Raw genomic sequence first — 20,297 nt, forward strand, 5'->3', positions numbered from 1 at the left:
GAGCAGAGCTCTGCCAGCAGAATCCTCACCTGCTTCCTCAGGCTGGGGCTAGACGGCGCTGGTGGCTCTCGGGGGCTGCGCCTGGCGGGAGCCTCGCAGACATCCCACGCCGCTGCCGAGCTGCAGGGCTTCTCTGCTGCATAGCTGCAGGGCTTCTCTGCTGCATAGCACCGCCACAGAGTCTGCAATAAACCCCCAGAGAGAGAGTCTCAGTGGACTAGCAGTCACTGCTGTCCTGCAAGACAGCTAAAGCAGATCCTGCTGCAAATCGAGATGCCAGTGAAACCTTCAATCAAAGCAAACAAGCTGCAAAGGGTTCTGGCTGCGTTCACTGTGCTATGCCACACAACGCCACACCTGAAAAAAAAACATTCTCCCCTGTATGGAACTGTGCTGAGTGTAGTTTGCACCAGGACACGCATGCTCAGAACACAGGGACCTTCAGTATGCTCTTCGTAGCATTTTCCTTAGGAGCTAGAGTCTAACCCTGGCCAGAGGTCAGAAAAAAACCCACACTCCAAACAAACAAACAAACAAAAAAAACCACACCAAACCACCAAATAAAATAAACAAAACCAAAAACATAAATAACCAACCAAGCAAAAAAACCCAGACACAAACAAACCAAACCAACCAACAAAATAACACAAGGAAAAGAACACCAAAATCAAAATAAACACCCATCAAAGTGAATGCCCACATCCAGAACACAGCTGTCTGCCTTTCCTGCCATGTTTTGTGCACTGTGCCATTGCATTCCTCTCAGTACCATAGAGAATGCCATGCTGTGCCATGTCTGTACGTACACCATCACCTCAGCGTTTGGCAGATGCACACAATTGAAGATGATATAAAAAGGAAGGTAGGAGCTCAAGATTACAGCAAAGTTTTTTTGCTATATGGCCAGGCTTATTGCATCCAGTTAGTGTCATTAGGTCACAGAATGGCTCAGCTTGGAAGGGACCTTGGACCTCATCTCCTCCAACCTCCCTACCACAGGCAGGGACACCTCTCAACTAGGCTCAGGCTCAAGGCCTCATCCAGCCTGGCCTTCAACACCCCCAGGCAGGGGGTATCCACAACCTCCCTGGGCAGCCTGTTCCAGAGTCTCACCACCCTCAGACTGAAGAACTTCTTCCTCAGATCTAGTCTAACCCTGCTCTTCCTCAGCTTCAAACCATTCCCCCTTGTCCTGTCTCAGGATAATGGAGCTAGTAAAGCCTCCTATACTCAAGTCCAAAGAGGAGGGACAAGCAGTTCTCTTATTCTCTTTAGTGACTGAAGCAGATCAAAAAGATGAAGTGGTTAAACACAAGTTCTAGATTTATACTGAAGTCTACTAACTCTGCTTCTCACTGCTTTAATTTCACAGAATTAACCAGGTTGGAAACGACCTTCAAGATCATCAAGTCCAACCTATCCACCCAACACCATCTAATCAACTACACCATGGCACTAAGTTCCTCATCCAGTCTTATTTTAAACCGTTTGAGGCACAGTGATTCCACCACCTCCCTGAGCAGCCCATTCCAATGGCAAATCACTCTTTCCAGGCCACTCACCCTTTCCAACACTCTCCTAAGCATTTGAACATTAGCAGCCTTACCTGAATTAAAGCAGCTGCAGCTGGGATTTGCCTGTTGAAATGCTTCTGACGCTGCTTCTGTTGTACTTTCAAGGCAAAACCAGACCCCAGAATACCCTAAAAATAAGCAAAATTACCAGTCAGACTCCAACATGGCTTCATGTGTTCAAACCAAACGCTCTGCATATGAAATAGTCAATTTAGGAAATATTTTCCTCCAATAAAGTTCTAAATCTCCCAATGTCCCCACTGACAGAATTTTAGTTATTCCAACAGAGAAATCTGAAACTGAGCAGGTTGAGACTGGCATTATGCAGCTTCAGTCAGCAGGATGTGTTTATTGCTCTGATCTACAGGTAGCAGTAACCAGAGGTGGTCATGTCCCAAAGGCAACCCTATGCAGTGGTGGGAGAAGCAAGTTCTAATGCCACATGACTTATCTACAGCTTTCTTTGCACTTAGTTTCAACTCCTTGCCAGAAAAAAAAAAATACAACAAAACACTAGACACAGAACCTCATTTGATTTTCCAGGCAAACTGAGCAAATGAGCCAAAGATATTCTTTATAATTTCAGCATTTTTGTTAAAACTTAAAGGTACTGCAAAAATACTTTATCTTCTCTCATTCTTTTGATATTCTTGTATTTATTTGAAGATCCCAAAAGCCCGAAGGTGATTTACAGTAGTACCATGGAGGAAAGCAGATGAAATTTCCTAGACCTCTGCTTCATGCCAGCCTCCTCCTTGCAGGACCCAAAATTGTTCTTACATGGTCACAAAACAGCAGAAATGAAGCAAATTTCACCTCTAGCACAAATATGCTGACAACCCCCCCAAAACTTCTCTCTTTACCTTACAGAATAGCTTCAGCTCTCTGGCCACCAAAAGCTGCCCTCCCCTCCCCTGGCCACCCAAAGCCAATCTTACTTTTTTCTAGGCCATAGCTTTCTAGAACCGGCTACAGTAAAGATGCAGACAGCAAAGCAGCTTTGCTTGCTCACGTGTGCACAGACACAAACACAAACACACACTTGAGTATGCTTGCAGGCACGTTTTGAGGCAACATCCAACCTCATTATTTCCTACCAAAGGCACCAATTTCACCAATTTAAACCCCTGTGAGCCCAGGTCAGGCAGACACTTAAATGAAGTGCTGTAAGTGGTACTCACCGCCGGAAGAGCGAAGAAAGAGATAGCAAACACTGAGAAACAGGAAGCTATTGTCTTCCCAATCCATGTCTGGGGAACTTTGTCTCCATAACCAATTGTTGTAACTGTTACCTAGATCAGAAACAAACACCTGGGTTCACTGCACTGCAGCACCTCCAAAAGCAGGGAAAAAGAATCACAGAATGTTAGGGGCTGGAAGGGACCTCAAGAGATCATCTAGTCCACCTCCCCTGCCAAAGCAGGATCACCTATACCAGGTCACACAGGAAAGGAAAGAAAGGAAAACACAGCAGAGAAGCATGAGGAGATAGATACTGGAAACAGTGTTGGGAATTTGGGCACAAGGAAGCCACAGGAGTTCCCCAAGCAGCACTGCAGATCTGTCCTGGGTTTAGTTTTTCAGAAGGCACTCACAGTTGGCTCAGTTTGGGTACAGCAGCAGTCTGGGCCCAGGATGGCTGCTCTCAGTTTGCAGCTAGCAGCTTCCCACACCCCAGACTGCAAGGACTGGCCCTGTGGCCTTGAAAAAGACAGGCTTGCAGCTTTTCTGCTTCAGAAAGTGTGGTTCCACAAGGCTGAAAATAAAGCCTTGAGAGTACTGACCTGCACAAACACCTGACAGACTCTGCAGTAGGGTGAGCCGTGCCCTGTGCTGGCAGGACAGGGACTCAACCAGCCGTTCCAGCTAAGCAAGAACACAGACAATCCAGGGCATATTCCCTCCCAAAATAAATATGCCAGCAGACCAAAAGCTAAACCCAAAGCAATGAGCCTGTTCCACACCCTCTTTGATGCACTGAGGATCTTAAACTCTATCATTTTGTGGCCGCTGCAAGCAAGGCTGCCCTGAAGTTTCACATTACCCACCTTTCCTCAGGGGTTCCTTTATATTTCCTCACACAAGCCAATAAGGACTTGCTGGAGAGAGGCTAAACCACTGTTGGGGTGCCAGGCCACCCCTAAAACACCAGACAAAAACAGGGCCTCAGTGGGACAGAGGCTTGGGACAGTTCCTGATAAGCCCCAGCAGACTGAAAGAGAGCTCCTGACGAGCCCAGTGACCAGTAAAGGGGTGGGGTTGAGGTGTAATCAGAGTACAGGTGAAGACCACAGGTGAAGCCCATTCCATCAGAAGAGTTTGTAATATAACAAGGGCCAGCTACTCAAAGTTAAGCTGCAGGTCACCAGACAATGGCTGAATTGGAGACCAGCTCATGCCCAGCACAGCTCCACCAGAAAACAAGTACTAAGGACTGAGCCTAAAGAGATGCCCTGGGCCCTGGTGTTTGAGTAACCCCAAGTGTGGCAGGTTAGAGCCATTAAGGCTTTTTAGGCTACTCAGAGCCAGAGCACTGCTTTCAAATAGCATAAAAGAAAGATTTGTACCCCTGAGAAGTGGAAAGCTTCTGTCACCAATGCCAACCACTGGGGAGGACTTTGAACTGAAAACAAGTATTTGGGAGCACCAGCCCTAAACCCAGTCCCACTCCCTTCCTTTTGACTTCAATGGCAGCAGAAATACAGCTAAAAGAGACTTAAAGCTGCTAGATCTGCTGGAAAGCAGCCCTGTGGAGAAGAAGTCCTGGGAGTCCTGGTGGACAGCAAGTTCTCCATGGGCCAGCAATGTGCCCTTGTGGCCAAGAGGGCAAATAGGATCCTGGGGTGCAATAAGAGGAGCGTGTCTAGCAGATTGAAGAAGGTTCTCCTCCTCCTCCTCTACTCTGCCCTGCTGAGACCTTACCTGGAGTATTGCATCCAGTTTTGGGCTCCCCAGTTCAAGAGGAACAGGGATTTACTGGAGAGAGTCCAATGGAGAGCTACAAGGATGATGAAGGGACTGGAGTGCTTCCCTATAAAGAGAGGCTGAGAGCCCTGGGGCTGTTTACTCTGGAGAAGAGAAGACTGAGAGGGAATTTCATAAATGCTTATAAATATCTGAGGGCTGGGGGTCAAGAGGGAGGGGACAGGCTCTGCTCACTTGTACCCTGTGATAGAACAAGGGGCAATGGATAGAAACTACAACACAGGAGGTTCCACCTCAATATGGGGAGGAATTTCTTCAGTGTGAGGGTCACAGAGCACTGGAACAGGCTCCCCAGAGAGGTTGTGGAGTCTCCTTCTCTGGAGACTTTCCAGCCCCATCTGGATGTGTTCCTGTGTGACCTGTGCTAGATTCTATGGTCCTGCTCTGGCAGGGGGTTGGACTCAATGATCTCCAGAGGTCTCTTCCAACCCTAACATCCTCTGTGTGTGTATGATCCTGTGTGAAATGAATATGTGAATTTCTACTGACTACAAAAGAGGACATGGAAATCCTGCCTTTCATGGGAAAAGTTGCTGACAGATACTTAGATATTCTACAGGAATGGACTTTGCAGAAGAAGCTAGCAGCAGCCAGGGCATGGGAAGATTCTATGTCCTCCTCCTCTCAGAGGAGTTCTATAGAGGGCTGCAAGGAAGATTTGCATGGGAAAAAAGAGCAACTAGTATCAAACAGTTTTTCCCATTTCAAAACAAATCAGCCTTGTGTTTATTCATCATTAATTTCTCACTTTAATGAAGTCAGCTCTATCTATATCCTCTAATGTGTAGAAACTGCTCTCAGGACCAGCTCTGCCCTACCAGGTGTCTGTCCAGATTAAATTAGGCTCACCTATCAGGTGACTCAGGTGCTGTGTACCACCAGCAATACGAGCAGTCCCCAAAATTAAACCAGACCCCCCAGAATTCAACTCTGAACTGCATTTGTGTTAGTGGGGAGAGGAGGAAGCTGAAGCAGTGTTTCTTTAGCAGCACTTCAGCTCCTCAGTGCACCCAGATAACCCCTTAAAGGTTGGGGTTTTTTCTTTCCTTTTCCTCTCTCCCTTGTGAAAGGCTTCTTAGTTTTTTGTGGGTTGGGCTTTTTTGGTGGCGGGTTTGTTGTTAGGTTTGTTGGGGTTTGTTTTTTGAGTTCTGCAGCACAAAAAAACACAAAGTGCAGGCAGGCTGAGGTGCCTTGGTGTTACTGTGGGAGGCAGCCTGACATCTATCACCACAGAAAAGAGGGTTTTCCATCTCTACAGCAAGCATTTGGCTGGCATATTTCTGCAGGTGCCTGAACACAGAATCATAGAATTGTTAGGGTTGGATGGCACCTCAAGGATCATTCAGTTCCAACCCCCCTGCCATGGGCAGGGACACCTCACACTACAGCAGGTTGCTCACAGCCACATCCAGACGGCCTTAAAAACCTCCAGGGATGAGGCTTCCACCACCTCCCTGGGCAACCTCTGCCAGTGTTTCACCACCTTCCTAACATCCAATCTGAATCTACCCATTTCTAGTTTTGCTCCATTCCCCCCAGTCCTATCACTACCTGGCACCCTCAAAAGTCCCTCCCCAGCTTTCTTGTAGCCCCCTTCAGATACTGGAAGGACACAAGAAGGTCTCCTTGGAGCCTTCTCTTCTCCAGACAGAACAGCCCCAACTCTCTCAGTCTGTCTCCATAACAGAGGAGCTCCAGCCCTCTGCTCATCCTCATGGCCCTTTTCTGGGCACATTCCAGCACCTCCAGATCCTTTTTGTAACAGGGGCTCCAGAACTGGACACAGTACTCCAGGTGGGGTCTCACCAGAGCAGAGTAGAGGGGGACGATCACCTCCCTCCACCTGCTGGCCACACTTCTCTTGCTGCAGCCCAGGCTCTGGTTGGCTTTCTGGGCTGCAAGTGCTCACTGCTGGCTCATGTTGAGCTTCTCGTCCACCAGCACCCCCAAGTCCTTTTCTTCAAGGCTGCTCTCAAGCCAGTCCCTGCCCAGCCTGTACCAGTTGCCCTGACCCGATGCAGGACCTTGCATTTGGTCTTGTTGAACCTGCTGAGGTTGTCATGGGCCCAGCTCTCCAGGCTGTTAAGGTCCCTCTGGATGGATCCCTTCCCTCCAACATGTCTGCTGCACCAAATGGCTTAGCGTTGCAGGCAAACTTGCTGAGGGTGAACTCAGTGCCACAGTCCACATCACCAATAAAGATGTTAAACAAGACTGGTTCCAGTACTGATCCCTGAGGGACTGCACTTGTTACTGGCCTCCACTTGGACATGGACCCATTGACAGCCACTCTTTGGGTGCAGCCATCAAGCCAGTCCTTTATCCACTGAATGGTCAATCCATTGAACCCATGCATGTCTCAGAATGTTTTTCTCCCTGGCTACCTTAAGAGGGTTCTTTCTTGGTAACCTAATTACTATATTGAGATATGTGGAAGAGATTATAAACAAGGTAATTCCCTGGCTTGCTTAATCACAATCAGAACCTTTTTGTACTTGTATATCCAAAAATTATTACCTATCTGCCCAGAGAATGGTTGATGACTAACTCTGGGAAGTGATACCTGCTCTGAAACACAGATTTATTCTGGCACATTGCAGCTGGTATGCACACACTGCAACACAGCCTCTGAAAACATGGATGGAAGCACCAGAAAAGGAAGAAGCCTCATTTACTTGAAGTCAGCAGAGCTTCTCAGACACTTGAAGATAGGCAGGTATCAAGAGTTTAAAGAGCCAGAGCAGCACACCTCAAAAAGATATTACATATGAAGGGGTTCAAACTGCTAGGCTGAGCATGGAAGTGCACTGTACATCCTGAGCAAGTACTTCTGCCACTTAATACCAATTTACAAGAGTGATGATTACTCTCAGGTCCAGTGGTACAGAATAGTCCAGTTTGCAGCAAAACCAATGATCATTAGAAAGGAATCTGGGGGTTCTAATGGACAAGCAGCTGAATATGAGCCAGCAGTGTACCCAGGTGGCCAAAAAAAGCAAATGGCATCCTGGCTTGGATTAGAAATGCTGTGTCCAGCAGGAGCAGGGAGGTGATTGTCCCCTTGTACTCAGCTCTGGTGAGGCCACACCTGGAGTATTGTGTCTAGTTCTGGGCACTTCAATACAAGAGAGACATGGAAGTGCTGGAGCCAGTGCAGAGGAGGGCAAGGAAGCTGAGGAAGGGCCTGGAGAATAAATTTGATGAGGAGCAACTGAAGGAGCTGGGGATAGTTAGTTTGGAAAAGAGGAGGCTGAGGGGAGACCTCACTGCTGTCTACAACTTCCTGAAAGGACATTGTAGAGAGGCTGCTGCTGGTCTCTTCTCACAGGTGATTAGTGATAGAACAAGAGGGAATGGCCTCAAGATACAACTAGGAAGGTTTAGACTGGACATTAGGAAGAATTTTTTCCCAGCAGGAGTGGTCAGGTGCTGGAATGTGCTGCCCAGGGAGGTGGTGGAGTCACCAACCCTGGATGTGTTTAAATGTCATTTGGATGTAGTTGTTGGGGATATGGTTTAGGGGTGAACTTTGTACAATAGGGTTCTGGGTTGGAGTCGGTGATCCTGATGGTCTTTTCCAACCTGAATGAATGATGCACGTAAAGCCCACAGAAGAGAAGACCCTTACATGCCCTTCTTTCCTTATGAATCAACAGAAACCTGCTGTTGGAAATTCTTCTGCATGTGTTCGAACACACCACAGCCTCTGAAAGCAGCTTCACGTAAGAGATCCACCAGCCCTTGAGAGGGCTTTGCAATGTAATCTGTTTGCCAAATGCAAGTGAGACAGGCTTGCCATGAACTGCAGCAGGTGAATGTAGTTAGTGTTTCATTCCAACCCTCATTACTTCTTTATTTTCCCTTTGCTTCATATTTAAACCTTTCAGGTCATTTGTATCAAGTTCAGCAAGCTTGCACTTTCCACCCAAAGCAAAATGCTACCCATAATACTCTGTGTGGTTCTTGTCAGGCACAGAAGACTTTCAAATACTTGGTACCAAGAATTTTCTCCTGTGGTTCAGCTTTGAAAGCCAAAAGTGAAATCAAATTTCACTCTCTGGTAGCTCCACATCTGTGTTTCTGTGTTTCTGTGTTACAGAAGACTTGAAAAAAAAAAAAAAAAGAGACTGCTTCACTTTGTCCTTTGTCACTGTTGCCAGCTGTGAACTGCACCTGCACCGTGACTCACTAATGCTGAGGAGGCCATGACCATCTGAAAAGCTCAAACAACAATTGGAACAGTGTTCATGTGCCTCCCACAGCCTGAGAAATACAAAGCTGATTTGATCTGCCCATCACACACGAAAAGTCAAGTTTTGGAAAACAACAACCAAAACCACCGAGCACTTTGCAAGGCATAAGACACATTTTGAAACGCAGACTGTAAAGCATCTACTCCATAAGGTAGTGCACATCTTAAACTTATCTGTTGGTCTCAATAACCAAATTCCTTTTAAATTCCTGAAGTCCGAAAATATTTTAAAATATCTATAAATATAGCCTGAGTGGTTTTTACCTTACTTTTTTTTTAGTCTTTATTCACATGCTAGTTTCTAGCATTGAGAAATATTTTGTAACCCATATTTAAACATTCAGTGTACCTCATAAAGTAAGGCCTGCATAAATAGAGTTAAATTTAAAAGAAGGTAGGAAAAAGGACATTGGCTTCACATGGAAGTTTTATTATATGCAGGAGTAACCCTGGCATGAATATACATGGGCAGAACTGGATGCTAAGAAACATAGCTACTTCCCTGACTGCTGAAAATCCCTTTTTTGTTGTCAACTCTTCCTTGATGCCCTCACTTTGATAAGGGTGTCCAGCACTAGGAGAAGGGGGAATGGTTTGAAGCTGAGGGAGAGCAGGGTTAGACTGGAGCTGAGGAAGAAGTTCTTTTGTACCAGGGTGGTGAGACTCTAGAACAGGATGCACAGGAAGGCTGTGGCTGCCTCCTGCCTGGGGGTGTTGAAGGCCAGGCTGGATGAGGCCTTGAGCAGCTGAGTCTAGTTGAGAGGTGTCCCTGGGCATGGTGGGAGGTTGGAGGAGATGAGCTCTGAGATGCCTTCCAGCCTGAGCCATTCTAGGTTTCTATGATTCTATGACTTTTTGTTTCTGTAAATATTCAACATCTTTTGCTAAGGAATTCCTTTCACAATAAAGTTAAATACTAAAATAATTTGGATGCATTTATTACATTTCTTCTTACAACCCTTTTAGAAGGTTGTCCACCTTCCCCTACAGAAATAGGTTCTGCAAAGAACGAAATGGCAGAATTTTTGAAGAGATCTCACCTTTGTCAGAGGGGCACTGTGTGCACAGCCAGTGTGTTGGCAAATACTTACCACACCCCACCAAAGTGCATCAGCATAGCTGGAGAAGTCTGTCTTTCCGTCCTCATCAACTGCATCCTTCTCAGCAAGATAGACAAAATAGGAGGAGAAAATTAATCCCAGGAATCCAATGTACAACGTGGTTATGAGTTCCTGTTGAAAGAGAAAGCCAAGAAGCATGTGAAGTTTGTTCCATACAAATCTGTAAAGCATTGTAAACACCTGGAGGGTTTTGCGTTACAGTAGAAAAAGCAGTGAGCTACATTTCAGGTGTGGAATCCACTTGCAATAAACCAGGCAGCTCAGTGACTCACTTTCTGTTTGTATCAGACTAGAGAATTCAAAAAGCGAGAGACTCATAGGATCCTAGAACGGCTTAGGTTGGAAAGAACCTCAGAGATCTTTAACGATAACAAAGAAGAAAACGATTAAAAAACCAACAGCAAACCAACCAACCAAAAACCTGCTGCTGCTGCTGCTCTGTTAGCTACTGACCTGAAATGAAGAATAATGGCCCCAGTTTAAAAGCAGAGGGAGAAAGTTGATGGAATTTTAGAGTATTTTTCCTCTTGCATTAGTAACTGTTCATGTAAAGCAGACTATAGTTTGAACTCCATTGAAAGACCCAAAAGCAGGAGATCTTTGCAGCTCCAGTACCTGCCGATGGATGAAGACAACAGAGCCCAGGAGCCGCCAGGTGCCACCCTGGCGATCCACGTGGAGCATGCGGAGGATCTGCAGAAACCGGATCCCCCTGCAGGAGAAACAGGGCATGAGTCCCTTCAGCCTCTTCCTCTGGCCCCCTGCAGCCCTGTCGTTCAGCATCTGCCTGAGCTCTGCACTCGATTCCCAGCCACTGACCAAGCACAGTGACACACAGGCTGCCCTTCTCCAGTGTTTCAATGCAAGAACTTAATCTGATACTAGGGACATGAGAATGGGGAAATTAGATAAACAGCTAACCAGATGTGTGATTGTGAAGAGCTGAGGCACTGGCAGAGCAAACCTTACTGCAGAGGGGGCACTGAGGCACTGGCAGAGCAAACCTTATTGCAGAGGTGGAACTGAGGCATTGGCAGAGCAAACCTTATTGCAGAGGTGGAACTGAGGCATTGGCAGAGCAAACCTTATTGCAGAGGTGGCACTGAGGCACTGGCAGAGCAAACCTTACTGCAGAGGGGGCACTGAGGCACTGGCAGAGCATACCGTATTGCAGAGGTGGCAAACACCCGTCCATTGGATCCTATGCTCAGAACAATAATTGAGGCTACCACCACAATTAGATCTGGTCAAAAAGAAAAAAAGAATGAATGTATTAAATGTCAGCTTCCATCACTGAAACATAAGGCATCCAGTTTCACAGAATCCTAGAATGGTTTGGGTTGGAAGGGACCTTCAAAGGTTATTCAGTCCAAACTCCCTGCAGTCAGCAGGGATATCCTCCACTAGAGGAGGATGCTTAGAGCCTTGTCCAACCTGACATTAAATATCTCCAGGGATGGGGCCTCAACTACCTCTCTGGGCAACCTGTTGCAGTGGTCCAGCACCCTCATGGTGCAGAACTTGTTCCTCACCTCCAATATAAATCTGCTTTGCTCTTATTTCAAACCATTGCCCCTCATCCCGTCACTGCAGGCCTTTGGGTAGTAAATCAATGAGATAGTTTCTCATAAAAAAGGCTACAGTTTCTTCCATGGTGAGTTTAATAACTGAAATTTTAAGGATCCTGACAGAGCAGACAGCCACAAAGCCAACAAGACAAAGGCAAGTACACCCCAGAAATGATTCCCCATTTTGGCTCAAGGCTCTTGATTCAAGGGCAAAAGTCAGAGTGTGCTTCAGTCCCTGCTGAGATGCATAACCTTCAGTCTTATGCACTGACACTCAAAACAGGCACATGGTTTAAAACCTGGATCAGAAAAAAAACAGTCAGAGTTGTTGGTTTACTTTGTGATAAGGCCTTTAATGGGTTTAAAAAATAATTATTTCCAAAGTTCAAATGTTTTTCCACAATTCCACAATTTACAGAGTTCCAGCATTACAAAATACAAACACTGGAAGCCTCCTCAGTGCCAGAACCCCTGATTTGTTCTGATTCTAGTTCAGCAAACCAGGCTGCAGCTTCTAGTTCTTGAACCCTAACCTAGCATTGTTCTGAGAAGATATTTTTTCTGATTTCCTGCATGGGCATTTCTGTGGAAATCCTCTTTAGACCGTCACAGAAAGGCTCAGCTTGCAAAGGACCTCAGAGCTCATTCCTCCAACCTCCCCACCACGCCCAGGTGAGCAAGGCCTCATCCAACCTGGCCTTCAACACCCCCAGGCAGAAGGCAGCCACAGCCTCCCTGGGCAGCCTATTCCTGAGTCTTACGACCCTCATACTGAAGAATTTCTTCCTCAGATCCAGCCTAACCCTGCTCTCCCTCTGCTTCAAACCTTTCCTCCTTGTCCTGTCTCTAGACACCCTCAGGAAAAGTCCCTCTGCAGCCTTCCTGCAGGATCCCTTCAGGTACATGAAGGCAGCTCTAAGGTCCCCCCAGAGCCTTCTCTTCTCCAGGCTGAACACCCCCAGCTCCCTCAGCCTTTGTGTTTGCTTTCTACAGCACACCTAGGGCAGGATTTGGTGTTCCAAGCCTTGTTAGTTCTCTCCAGTTACACCAGTACATTTAGTGAAGATTTCTCCACTTTACAGTTTTGCCTTTCTTTAGCTGATGTCTGCCTGTGCATCACAGATGTATCTGATGTGGTCAGCTCTAACAACCCAGAAGAAATAACTGCACAGGTTCACAAAGCTTTGAGTGATAGACACAGCTCAGAATGCACCATGGTCACTGCAGCAGCTGATACCTTGTGCCAGGTTACACCCAGCCCAGGAGGGGGTGGACTGAAAAGAACCTAGTCCACAGGCTAGGACCTTTGAGATCATCGAGTCTTTTCCAACCTGGTTGATTCTGTGAAAGAAACCTAATCCAGGTGGGCAGAGAGACTTAGTCCTGTCCTAGGGAGAGGGGTCCCTGGGCCAAAGTCTATTCCACTCCTACTTCCTGTCCACCAAGCCTATTTCAGGGGAGCCATTTCCTCTTTTCTCTTTCTTGCTCCAGCCCATCACCTGCCCAACAGACCTCTTGCTGCTCCTGCTGTTGCTGTAACCACATGGTGGGGCCTGTTCCATTCTGCACCCAAACTCCTAAGGACTGCATCTACAGAGAATCTACATTTGCATCCAGAGAACCCTTTGCCAGCTCTGCCTGGTTTTGTATATATTTTTATTTACCCTTTTTCCTCATACCTTTGTAACCTTCCTTTTACTCAAATCCCTTTTACGTTTTATTAAACTTACTTTTTTACTTCCAAATAGATTCAAGACTGTTTCTTTTGTAATTTTACCTCTCTTTTCTCCTGCATAATTTGCTTTTCCCTACTGGTAAGAAAAAGGAGAGGGGAGGCAATCTAAATCTGTTCCATTTGGGCTTTTGGACTCCAGGAAAGCTTAAACCACAACACACCTTTTCCTCGAAAGAGGTGGATAATGGCAAAGTTAAGGGAGAGGAGAAGAGATCTCACCAATGATTGCGATGGGCTTCCTGGCGAAGCGCAGCCTCCCTCGCAAGCCGACGTACTTGCTCCTGCAGCCTGCAGACCACAGCCGGACCACGTACTCAGCACCAAAACACACCACCAGCACTATTTCCTGCCGGAATTACAAGGACAAACCGTCAGCTGTTTTTATTAGTGTGCCAGTTTTAGGCTGTGCCTAGGAAAATTTTTCCACAGATTGAGTAGAAAAGTAGGAGAGTATAAATAAATTACCATTGGATGTAAAAGGGAAAATAATCACAGAATCAACCAGGTTGGAAAACACCTCAGAGATCATCAAGTCCAACCTATTACCTAACACCTAACACCTCCTGACAACTAAACCATGGCTCCGAGTGCCACAGCCAAGCTTTTTTTGAACATCCCCAGGGATGGTGACTCCACCACCTCCCTGGGCAGCACATTCCAATGGCCAATTATTCTTTCTGTGAAGAACTTTCTCCTCACCTCCAGCCTAAACTTCCCCTGGTCTGAATAATCCCATTGGTCTGATAACTAACATAAAGTTAGTTGTGTAAACTGACTCTCTTTTCAGTTTCTTTGCTCTAGCAGATGCTAGCTGGTTGCTTTTTCTTGGCTGTTGCTGACTTTGGTTGTATTTCTTTGTTGTGGGTAAGTACTAACAAACTACTCTCTGCTCTTCTCTCTCTCTCTTTTACCTTGTGTAAGGTGGGGGAAGCTGTTAGTAACCTCCTGGTTTTGTCCAGGAGGGTTCTCGTGTTGTTTATAAATTGCAAATACATGTAAATATTGTGCATTTTGTACATACTCATTGCATTTCATATTTCTAGATTTTAGTGTGCTTGAAAATACAGCTTCATTTGCTTTCAACTGAGCTGGCCTGGCAGTTTTATTTTATTTTGGGGGGTAATTTCAACCCACCACAATTAGAACACAGACTGCAGTTTGCACAGCCAGTTGATTTCTAGGGCTACTACAAATAAACTTGAGATGGAAGATGCAGAAAAAGGATTCTACCTAATCTGGTCACTTTTCACATGCAGTATATACAAGAAAGATATATTCTGTTCCTGAAGACATGAAGAAAAGGATGGTTTAAGTTCCATTCAATTAGTGTATCACAGGGAAACCCACAATATTCCTCTTTTGCTTCTATCCAAACTTAATCTTTTAACAAATGACAGGAGGAAGGCTCCAAGCACACTATTCCTAAAGCTAACAAGTGCATGAAACAGCTCTAGATCATGAAGCAGAATTTGTAAGCATAAAACCTGGAAGTGTGGTACCAAGTTTTCTACACTCAAACCAGAACTGCACAATTGCCGAGTATCTGAGGTTGTAAGGGACTCACAAGGATCAGAGCCCAACCCTCTGCTCCTTGCAGCACTACCCAAAACTCAGCATATGACTAACTGCATCCTTCTCATGCTCCTTGAACCCAGGGAGGCTTGGAGCTCCCTGGGGAGCCTTGGAGCTCCCTGGGGAGCCTGCTCCAGTGACTGGCCCACCCTCTCAGGGAAGATTTGTTTTTAATGTCCAATCTGAACTTCGCCTGCTGCAGACTCATTCCAGTTCCTTGTGTTCTGTTGTGGCTCACCAGAGCCAGGGGAGATCAGCAGCCTCCCCTTCTGCTGACCGCCTGAGGAAGCTGTGGACTGCAGTGAGGTCATCCCTGCAGCCTTCTCCAAGCTGAACAAACCAAATGCCCTTAGCTGCCGCTATCACCCGCTTTGGAAACTCGACTACTCAATGGCCACTGTGACCAAGACAGTCAGCAGTTACCACTTCACCTACAAATCCCTCTGTATTTACAAACCCCAAATCTAGGAGGCCATCTTTCCTAGTTGGCTACGTGCACCAGAAAGTTGTCATCAACATGCTTCATCAATTCCCTGTACCTGTTTGTGGCAGCTGTGTGATATTCCCTGTTGATGCCTGGGATACTAAAATCACCCCTAAGGACAACAGCAACTGATCTGGATTCCCTCTGCAGCACTGCATTGCAAAGCACTGCTGCACAACCAAGGATCAGAGTACTACGAGACACTTCTGAAGAGATCAGGTCAGGGAAGATCACAACATGGACAGATCTGTTGAGATCTTTGCTCCTTCCTTGCTTTCTCCACCACTGCAATATGCTAGCATAACCAAAAGAGAGCTTCCAGGCTTTGTTCCAACCCAAACTGTACCCAGTACCTCAGTCATGCAACACCTACTGCATAAATGACAGCTTTGGAAAAGGTTGGTCTTTTAACTTCAACATGCTTGAAATCTGCACCTGAGGAATTCTACAGCACCCAAAGGGTGAACAACCCTTCAACCACAATTTCCACCTCATATCAACATGTCTCTAAAACAGTCATTCTGAGTAGCTGAAAAGAGATCAAAATATTTCAAAGCTGAATAACATTCTAAAAACCTCTGCACTAAAAGGCAAAATTGATGTCAGCTTTGATTTTTAACCAAGTCAGGTCAACATTTCTGTATTTGCTTCTACCTCTTTGTTTTGCCTGGAAGGAGAACCAAGAAAATTTGCAATCTTCCTCTGCTTTCATGGTATTTTCAGCCTGACTAAACCCAAAGTTTAGTAGAAATCTAAAGAGTTTATAGCACAGTCTCAAGGCAGAAACACAAGAAAATAGATACCAAATAAGCTGCACTAGTTTGATTTTTTTTTATGAGTGTATTATCTAGAGCTTTTACAAGAAACACTTTTAAATTTGTGCTGGCTGAAATCTCAGTGGAAAAGGATTCAACCATGATAGTCAATACTAAATCTCTCATAGCTGCTAAAGGAGGCAGAACACTGGTTTGTATGGGCCTAACAGACCAGCTAGAGGAATAGCACTGAATCTTTCCAGCAGACTGAAATCATGAGCACCTCATTCTCTAATGAGGAAGAAAGCCAGAATTAAAGCTTGAACTGAAAGAGCATTCCTGAAGCAAACAGCTCCATGTCCTTATTCGTAAACTGCACGAGGTTCAACAAGACAAAGTGCAGTATCCTGCAGCTGGATCAGGCCAAGCCCAGGCACACATCCATGCTGGGTGCAGAGAGGGTTGAGAACAGCTCTGAAGAAAGAGACTTGTGGGTGTTGGTTGCTGAGAAGCTCCCCAGGAGCCAGCAGTGCCCTCATGCAGCCCAGAAGGCAGCTGTGTGCTGGGCTGCAGCCAGAGGAGTGTGGGCAGCAGGGCAAGAGAGGGGATTCTGCCCCTTGACTCTGCTCTGCTGAGACCCCACCTCCAATCCTGCCTCCAGTTCTGGTGTCCCCAGCAGAAGAAGGACACAGAGCTGTAGGAGTGAGTCCAGAGGAGGCCACAAAGACCATCCAAGGGCTGGAGCAGCTCTGCTGTGAGGACAGGCTGAGGGAGCTGGGGGTGTTCAGCCTGGAGAAGAGAAGACTCTGGGGGGACCTTAGAGCTGCCCTCCAATAGCTGAAGAGATCCTGCAGGGAAGCTGCAGAGGGACTTTTCCTGAGGGTGTCTAGAGACAGGACAAGGGAGAATGGTTTGAAGCTGAGGGAGAGCAGGGTTAGACTGGAGCTGAGGAAGAAGTTCTTCAGTCTGAGGGTGGTGAGACTCAGCAATAGGCTGCCCAGGGAGGCTGTGGCTGCCTCCTGCCCTGGGGGTGTTGAAGGCCAGGTTGGATGAGGCTTTGATCACCTGAGTCTAGTTGAGAGGTGCCCCTGCCCAAGGTGGGGAAGTTGAAGGAGATGAGCTCTGACATCCCTTCCAACCTAAGCCACTCTAGGATTCTCTGATTCCATTCTTAGTATAATTCCATTTTATTAATTTTATTAAAATATGGAAAAATAAGCCTAAAGGGAAATAGGTCTGCAAATAACTTCCATTTGTATCTAAGTCAATCAGTTAAATAAGAAATCCTCATGGAAAAGCCATCAGCTTTTACCCAAAACTGTCATTGATGACCAAATTAATCTGCTCACATCAACACAGAAAATCAACATTTTAATCAGCAAACATAACAGAGAGCCTGGAATTCACCATATTTCCCAGCATGGTTCTGGAGAGCTGTGAGGGGAAGCAGAAGGGAAGGTGTTGGGCTGGAGTGGTTACAGTGCACACATGAAAAGGAGGATATTTTCTCAGCTGCAGCTGTGTTTGAGGTGGGGAGCACACAGAAGGCTCTCTTCACTCTTTTTATTGGGGTATTTAGGTGCTGGGGTGCAGGAGGAAGTGGGATGGCTCAACGAATGATGTGTGCTCACCAAGGCTCCAGCAAGGAACGGCAGCTCAGAACAGTGAAGCCTCAGAAGCAGGCATGAAGGTCTAATAGTCCAAATGTTTGCACACATGTACTTCTGCCCAAAAGTTCATCTGATAACCTGGTTTCAAGGTTCTCCAGCCCTTGGAGCTGAAAATGTCCATTTAGTGACCTGTTTTGCTTGAGAGTTACTTGAAGGCTATGAAAATGCACTGATCCTGAAATACCTATTTCCTGTCGCTGCTCTTGCTCTTACAAAGATGGGAGCCATCATACATGACAAGGAAGATCTGGGGAACTACAGACCTGTCAGTCTGGCCTCAGTGCCGGGGAAGGTCATGGAACAGACCATCCCCAGTGCCATTATGCACCATACAGAGGACAACCAGGGCATCGGGCCCAGCCAGCATGGGTTTATGAAGGGTAGGCCCTGCTTAAAAACTCTTATCTCCTTCTATGACAAGGTAACCTGCCTAATGAAAGAGGGAAAAGCTGTGGATGTTGTCTACCTGGACTTCCATAAAGCCTTTGAGACTGTTTCCCATGGAATTTTCATGACAAAAGTGGCTGCTCACAGCTTGGATAGGTAGCCAGGCCCAAAGAGTGGTGGCCAGTGGAGCCAAATCCAGCTGGTGGCCGGTCACAAGTATTGTTTCTCAGGGTTCAGTATTGGGACCACTTCTATTCAACATCTGTATCAACGATCTTGATGAGCAGTTAGAGCACACCATCAGTAAATATGCAGATGACACCAACTTAGGTGGGAGTGTCGATCTGCTGGAGGGTAGAGGAGGCTCTACAGAGAGGCTTAGACAGATTGGATCAGTGGGGTGAGGTCAATGGTATGAGCTTCAACAAGGCCAAGTGCTGGGTCTAGCACTTGGGCAACAACAACCCCAGGCAATGCTACAGGCTTGGGGCAGTGTGGCTGGAAAGGTGTCTGGCAGAAAGGGACCTGGGGTTGCTGATCAACAAGAGGCTGAACATGAGCCAGAGTGTGCCCAGGTGGCACAGGAAGCCAGTGGCATCAGCTTGGATCAGCTATGGGGTGACCAGCAGGAGCAGGGCAGGGATTGTCCCCCTGTACTCAGCACTGGTGAGGCCACCCCTGAGTGCTGGGTTCAGGTTTGGGCACCTCCATGCAAGAAAGACATTGAGGGGCTGGAGCAGGTGCAAAGAGCAGCAGCTGAGGTGGGGAAGGGCCTGGAGAATGAGTCTGAGGAATAGTGGCTGAGGGAGAGGAGGCTGAAGTAAGATCTTATGGCCCTCTTCAGCTACCTGAAAGGCCAACAGAGAGAGGTAGGGGCTGGTCTCTTCTCACAGGGAATTAATGACAGAATATGAGGGAACGGCCTCAAGCTGCCCCAGGGGAGGCTTAGGCTGCACATCAGGACAAATGCTGTCCCTGCAGCAGTGGTCAGGCATTGGAAGAGGCTGCCCAGGGAGGTGATGGAGTCACCACCCCTGGAGGTGTTCAAAGGTCATTCGGACACGGTGCTTAGCACTACGGTTCCGTGGTGACCTTGGCAGAGCAGGGCTCGTGGTTGGACCTGATGATCTTAAGGCGTTCTGCCAACCTGAATGATTCCATGATTCTGTGATATCCAATATATGGAAGATAAGATGCCAATCACTGATAAGTGTCCTACAGTACCATTACCTTGTTCAGACTAACATCTTGTAGATGAGACCAATGCATTCTATGACAACACAGAAAGCCTTTTGGTTGTGCACTGATGACAGAGCATTAGCAGAGATGCAGCACCAAGAGAAGCCAGCTTTTGCTCCAGCCCAGAGCACCACTTCCTGCACAGCTCTGCCTGGAAGGGTTGCAGTGATGTCACATTTTGATGATGTGCTCCAAACTGGCTGTGGCTGTTTAGGCTGGGTGCCTCCAAAAAAGAAGCCACAGAGTTGAGACCTCCAGTGTCTAGAGAGTCCAGCCCAGTGGGTAGAACAGGCAGTGGTGTATTTCACCCATAAATCCTGCACCCTTATCAGTCTGGCTGCAAAGTTGCTATCTTTCTCTTTCTTCCCTCTCTGCTCCCGTGGGAGAGAGATGCTCTCTTACAGGGTAACAATGAGGGAGTATCAGAGGCCTCTTTGGCCTGAGTAATTCTTTTTTTTTTTTTTTCCTGTGCAATCTTGGCCTGTTTAGACCTAATGCCAGGGTAAAAAAGGGGGGGACAGTTCAGGCCTGGCCAGCCTGAAACCAGCCTAGCAATGTGGGTGGGTAAGAAAGAGCCCTGGGGTTTTTGGTGTGCCTCAGGTGCGGAGAAGGGAAGTGTTGGGTTGTGTGTTAAGTTTAGACTGGGGATTTCTTTGAACTTTCACAGAATCACAGAAAAATTCATTCAGGTTGGAAAAGCCCATCAGGATCACCAAGTCCAACCCAGAACCCTACTCGACAAGGTTCACCCCTAAACCATAGCCCCAAGCACCACATCCAAACCACCTTTAAACACATCCAGGCTTGGTGACTCCACCACCTCCCTGGGCAGCACATTCCAACACCTGACCACCCTTTCCATGAAAATCTTTTTCCTAATGTCCAGTCTAAACCCACCCAGTTGTATCTTGAGGCCATTCCCTCTTGTTCTATCATTAATTACCTGGGAGAAGAG

The 20,297-nt window shown here is 46.8% G+C and overlaps 1 protein-coding gene across 1 annotated transcript in view; it reads right to left on the reverse strand.

The window, feature by feature from the left end:
* The window catches only part of LOC128981000 (potassium voltage-gated channel subfamily KQT member 1-like), a 354,965-nt gene that overhangs the window by 318,395 nt on the left and 16,273 nt on the right, over window positions 1–20,297 (reverse strand). Inside the window, exons 3-9 of the mRNA XM_054399631.1 lie at window positions 13,455–13,581; window positions 11,097–11,175; window positions 10,548–10,644; window positions 9,903–10,043; window positions 2,756–2,866; window positions 1,607–1,702; window positions 30–182 (exon numbers count right to left, since the gene is read on the reverse strand). Coding sequence (XP_054255606.1) covers window positions 30–182; window positions 1,607–1,702; window positions 2,756–2,866; window positions 9,903–10,043; window positions 10,548–10,644; window positions 11,097–11,175; window positions 13,455–13,581 — 804 coding nt within the window. The remainder of the gene's footprint in view (window positions 1–29; window positions 183–1,606; window positions 1,703–2,755; window positions 2,867–9,902; window positions 10,044–10,547; window positions 10,645–11,096; window positions 11,176–13,454; window positions 13,582–20,297) is intronic.

This window comes from Indicator indicator, chromosome 3, assembly GCF_027791375.1.
Source record: "Indicator indicator isolate 239-I01 chromosome 3, UM_Iind_1.1, whole genome shotgun sequence".
In the NCBI taxonomy this organism is placed as follows: domain Eukaryota; kingdom Metazoa; phylum Chordata; class Aves; order Piciformes; family Indicatoridae; genus Indicator; species Indicator indicator.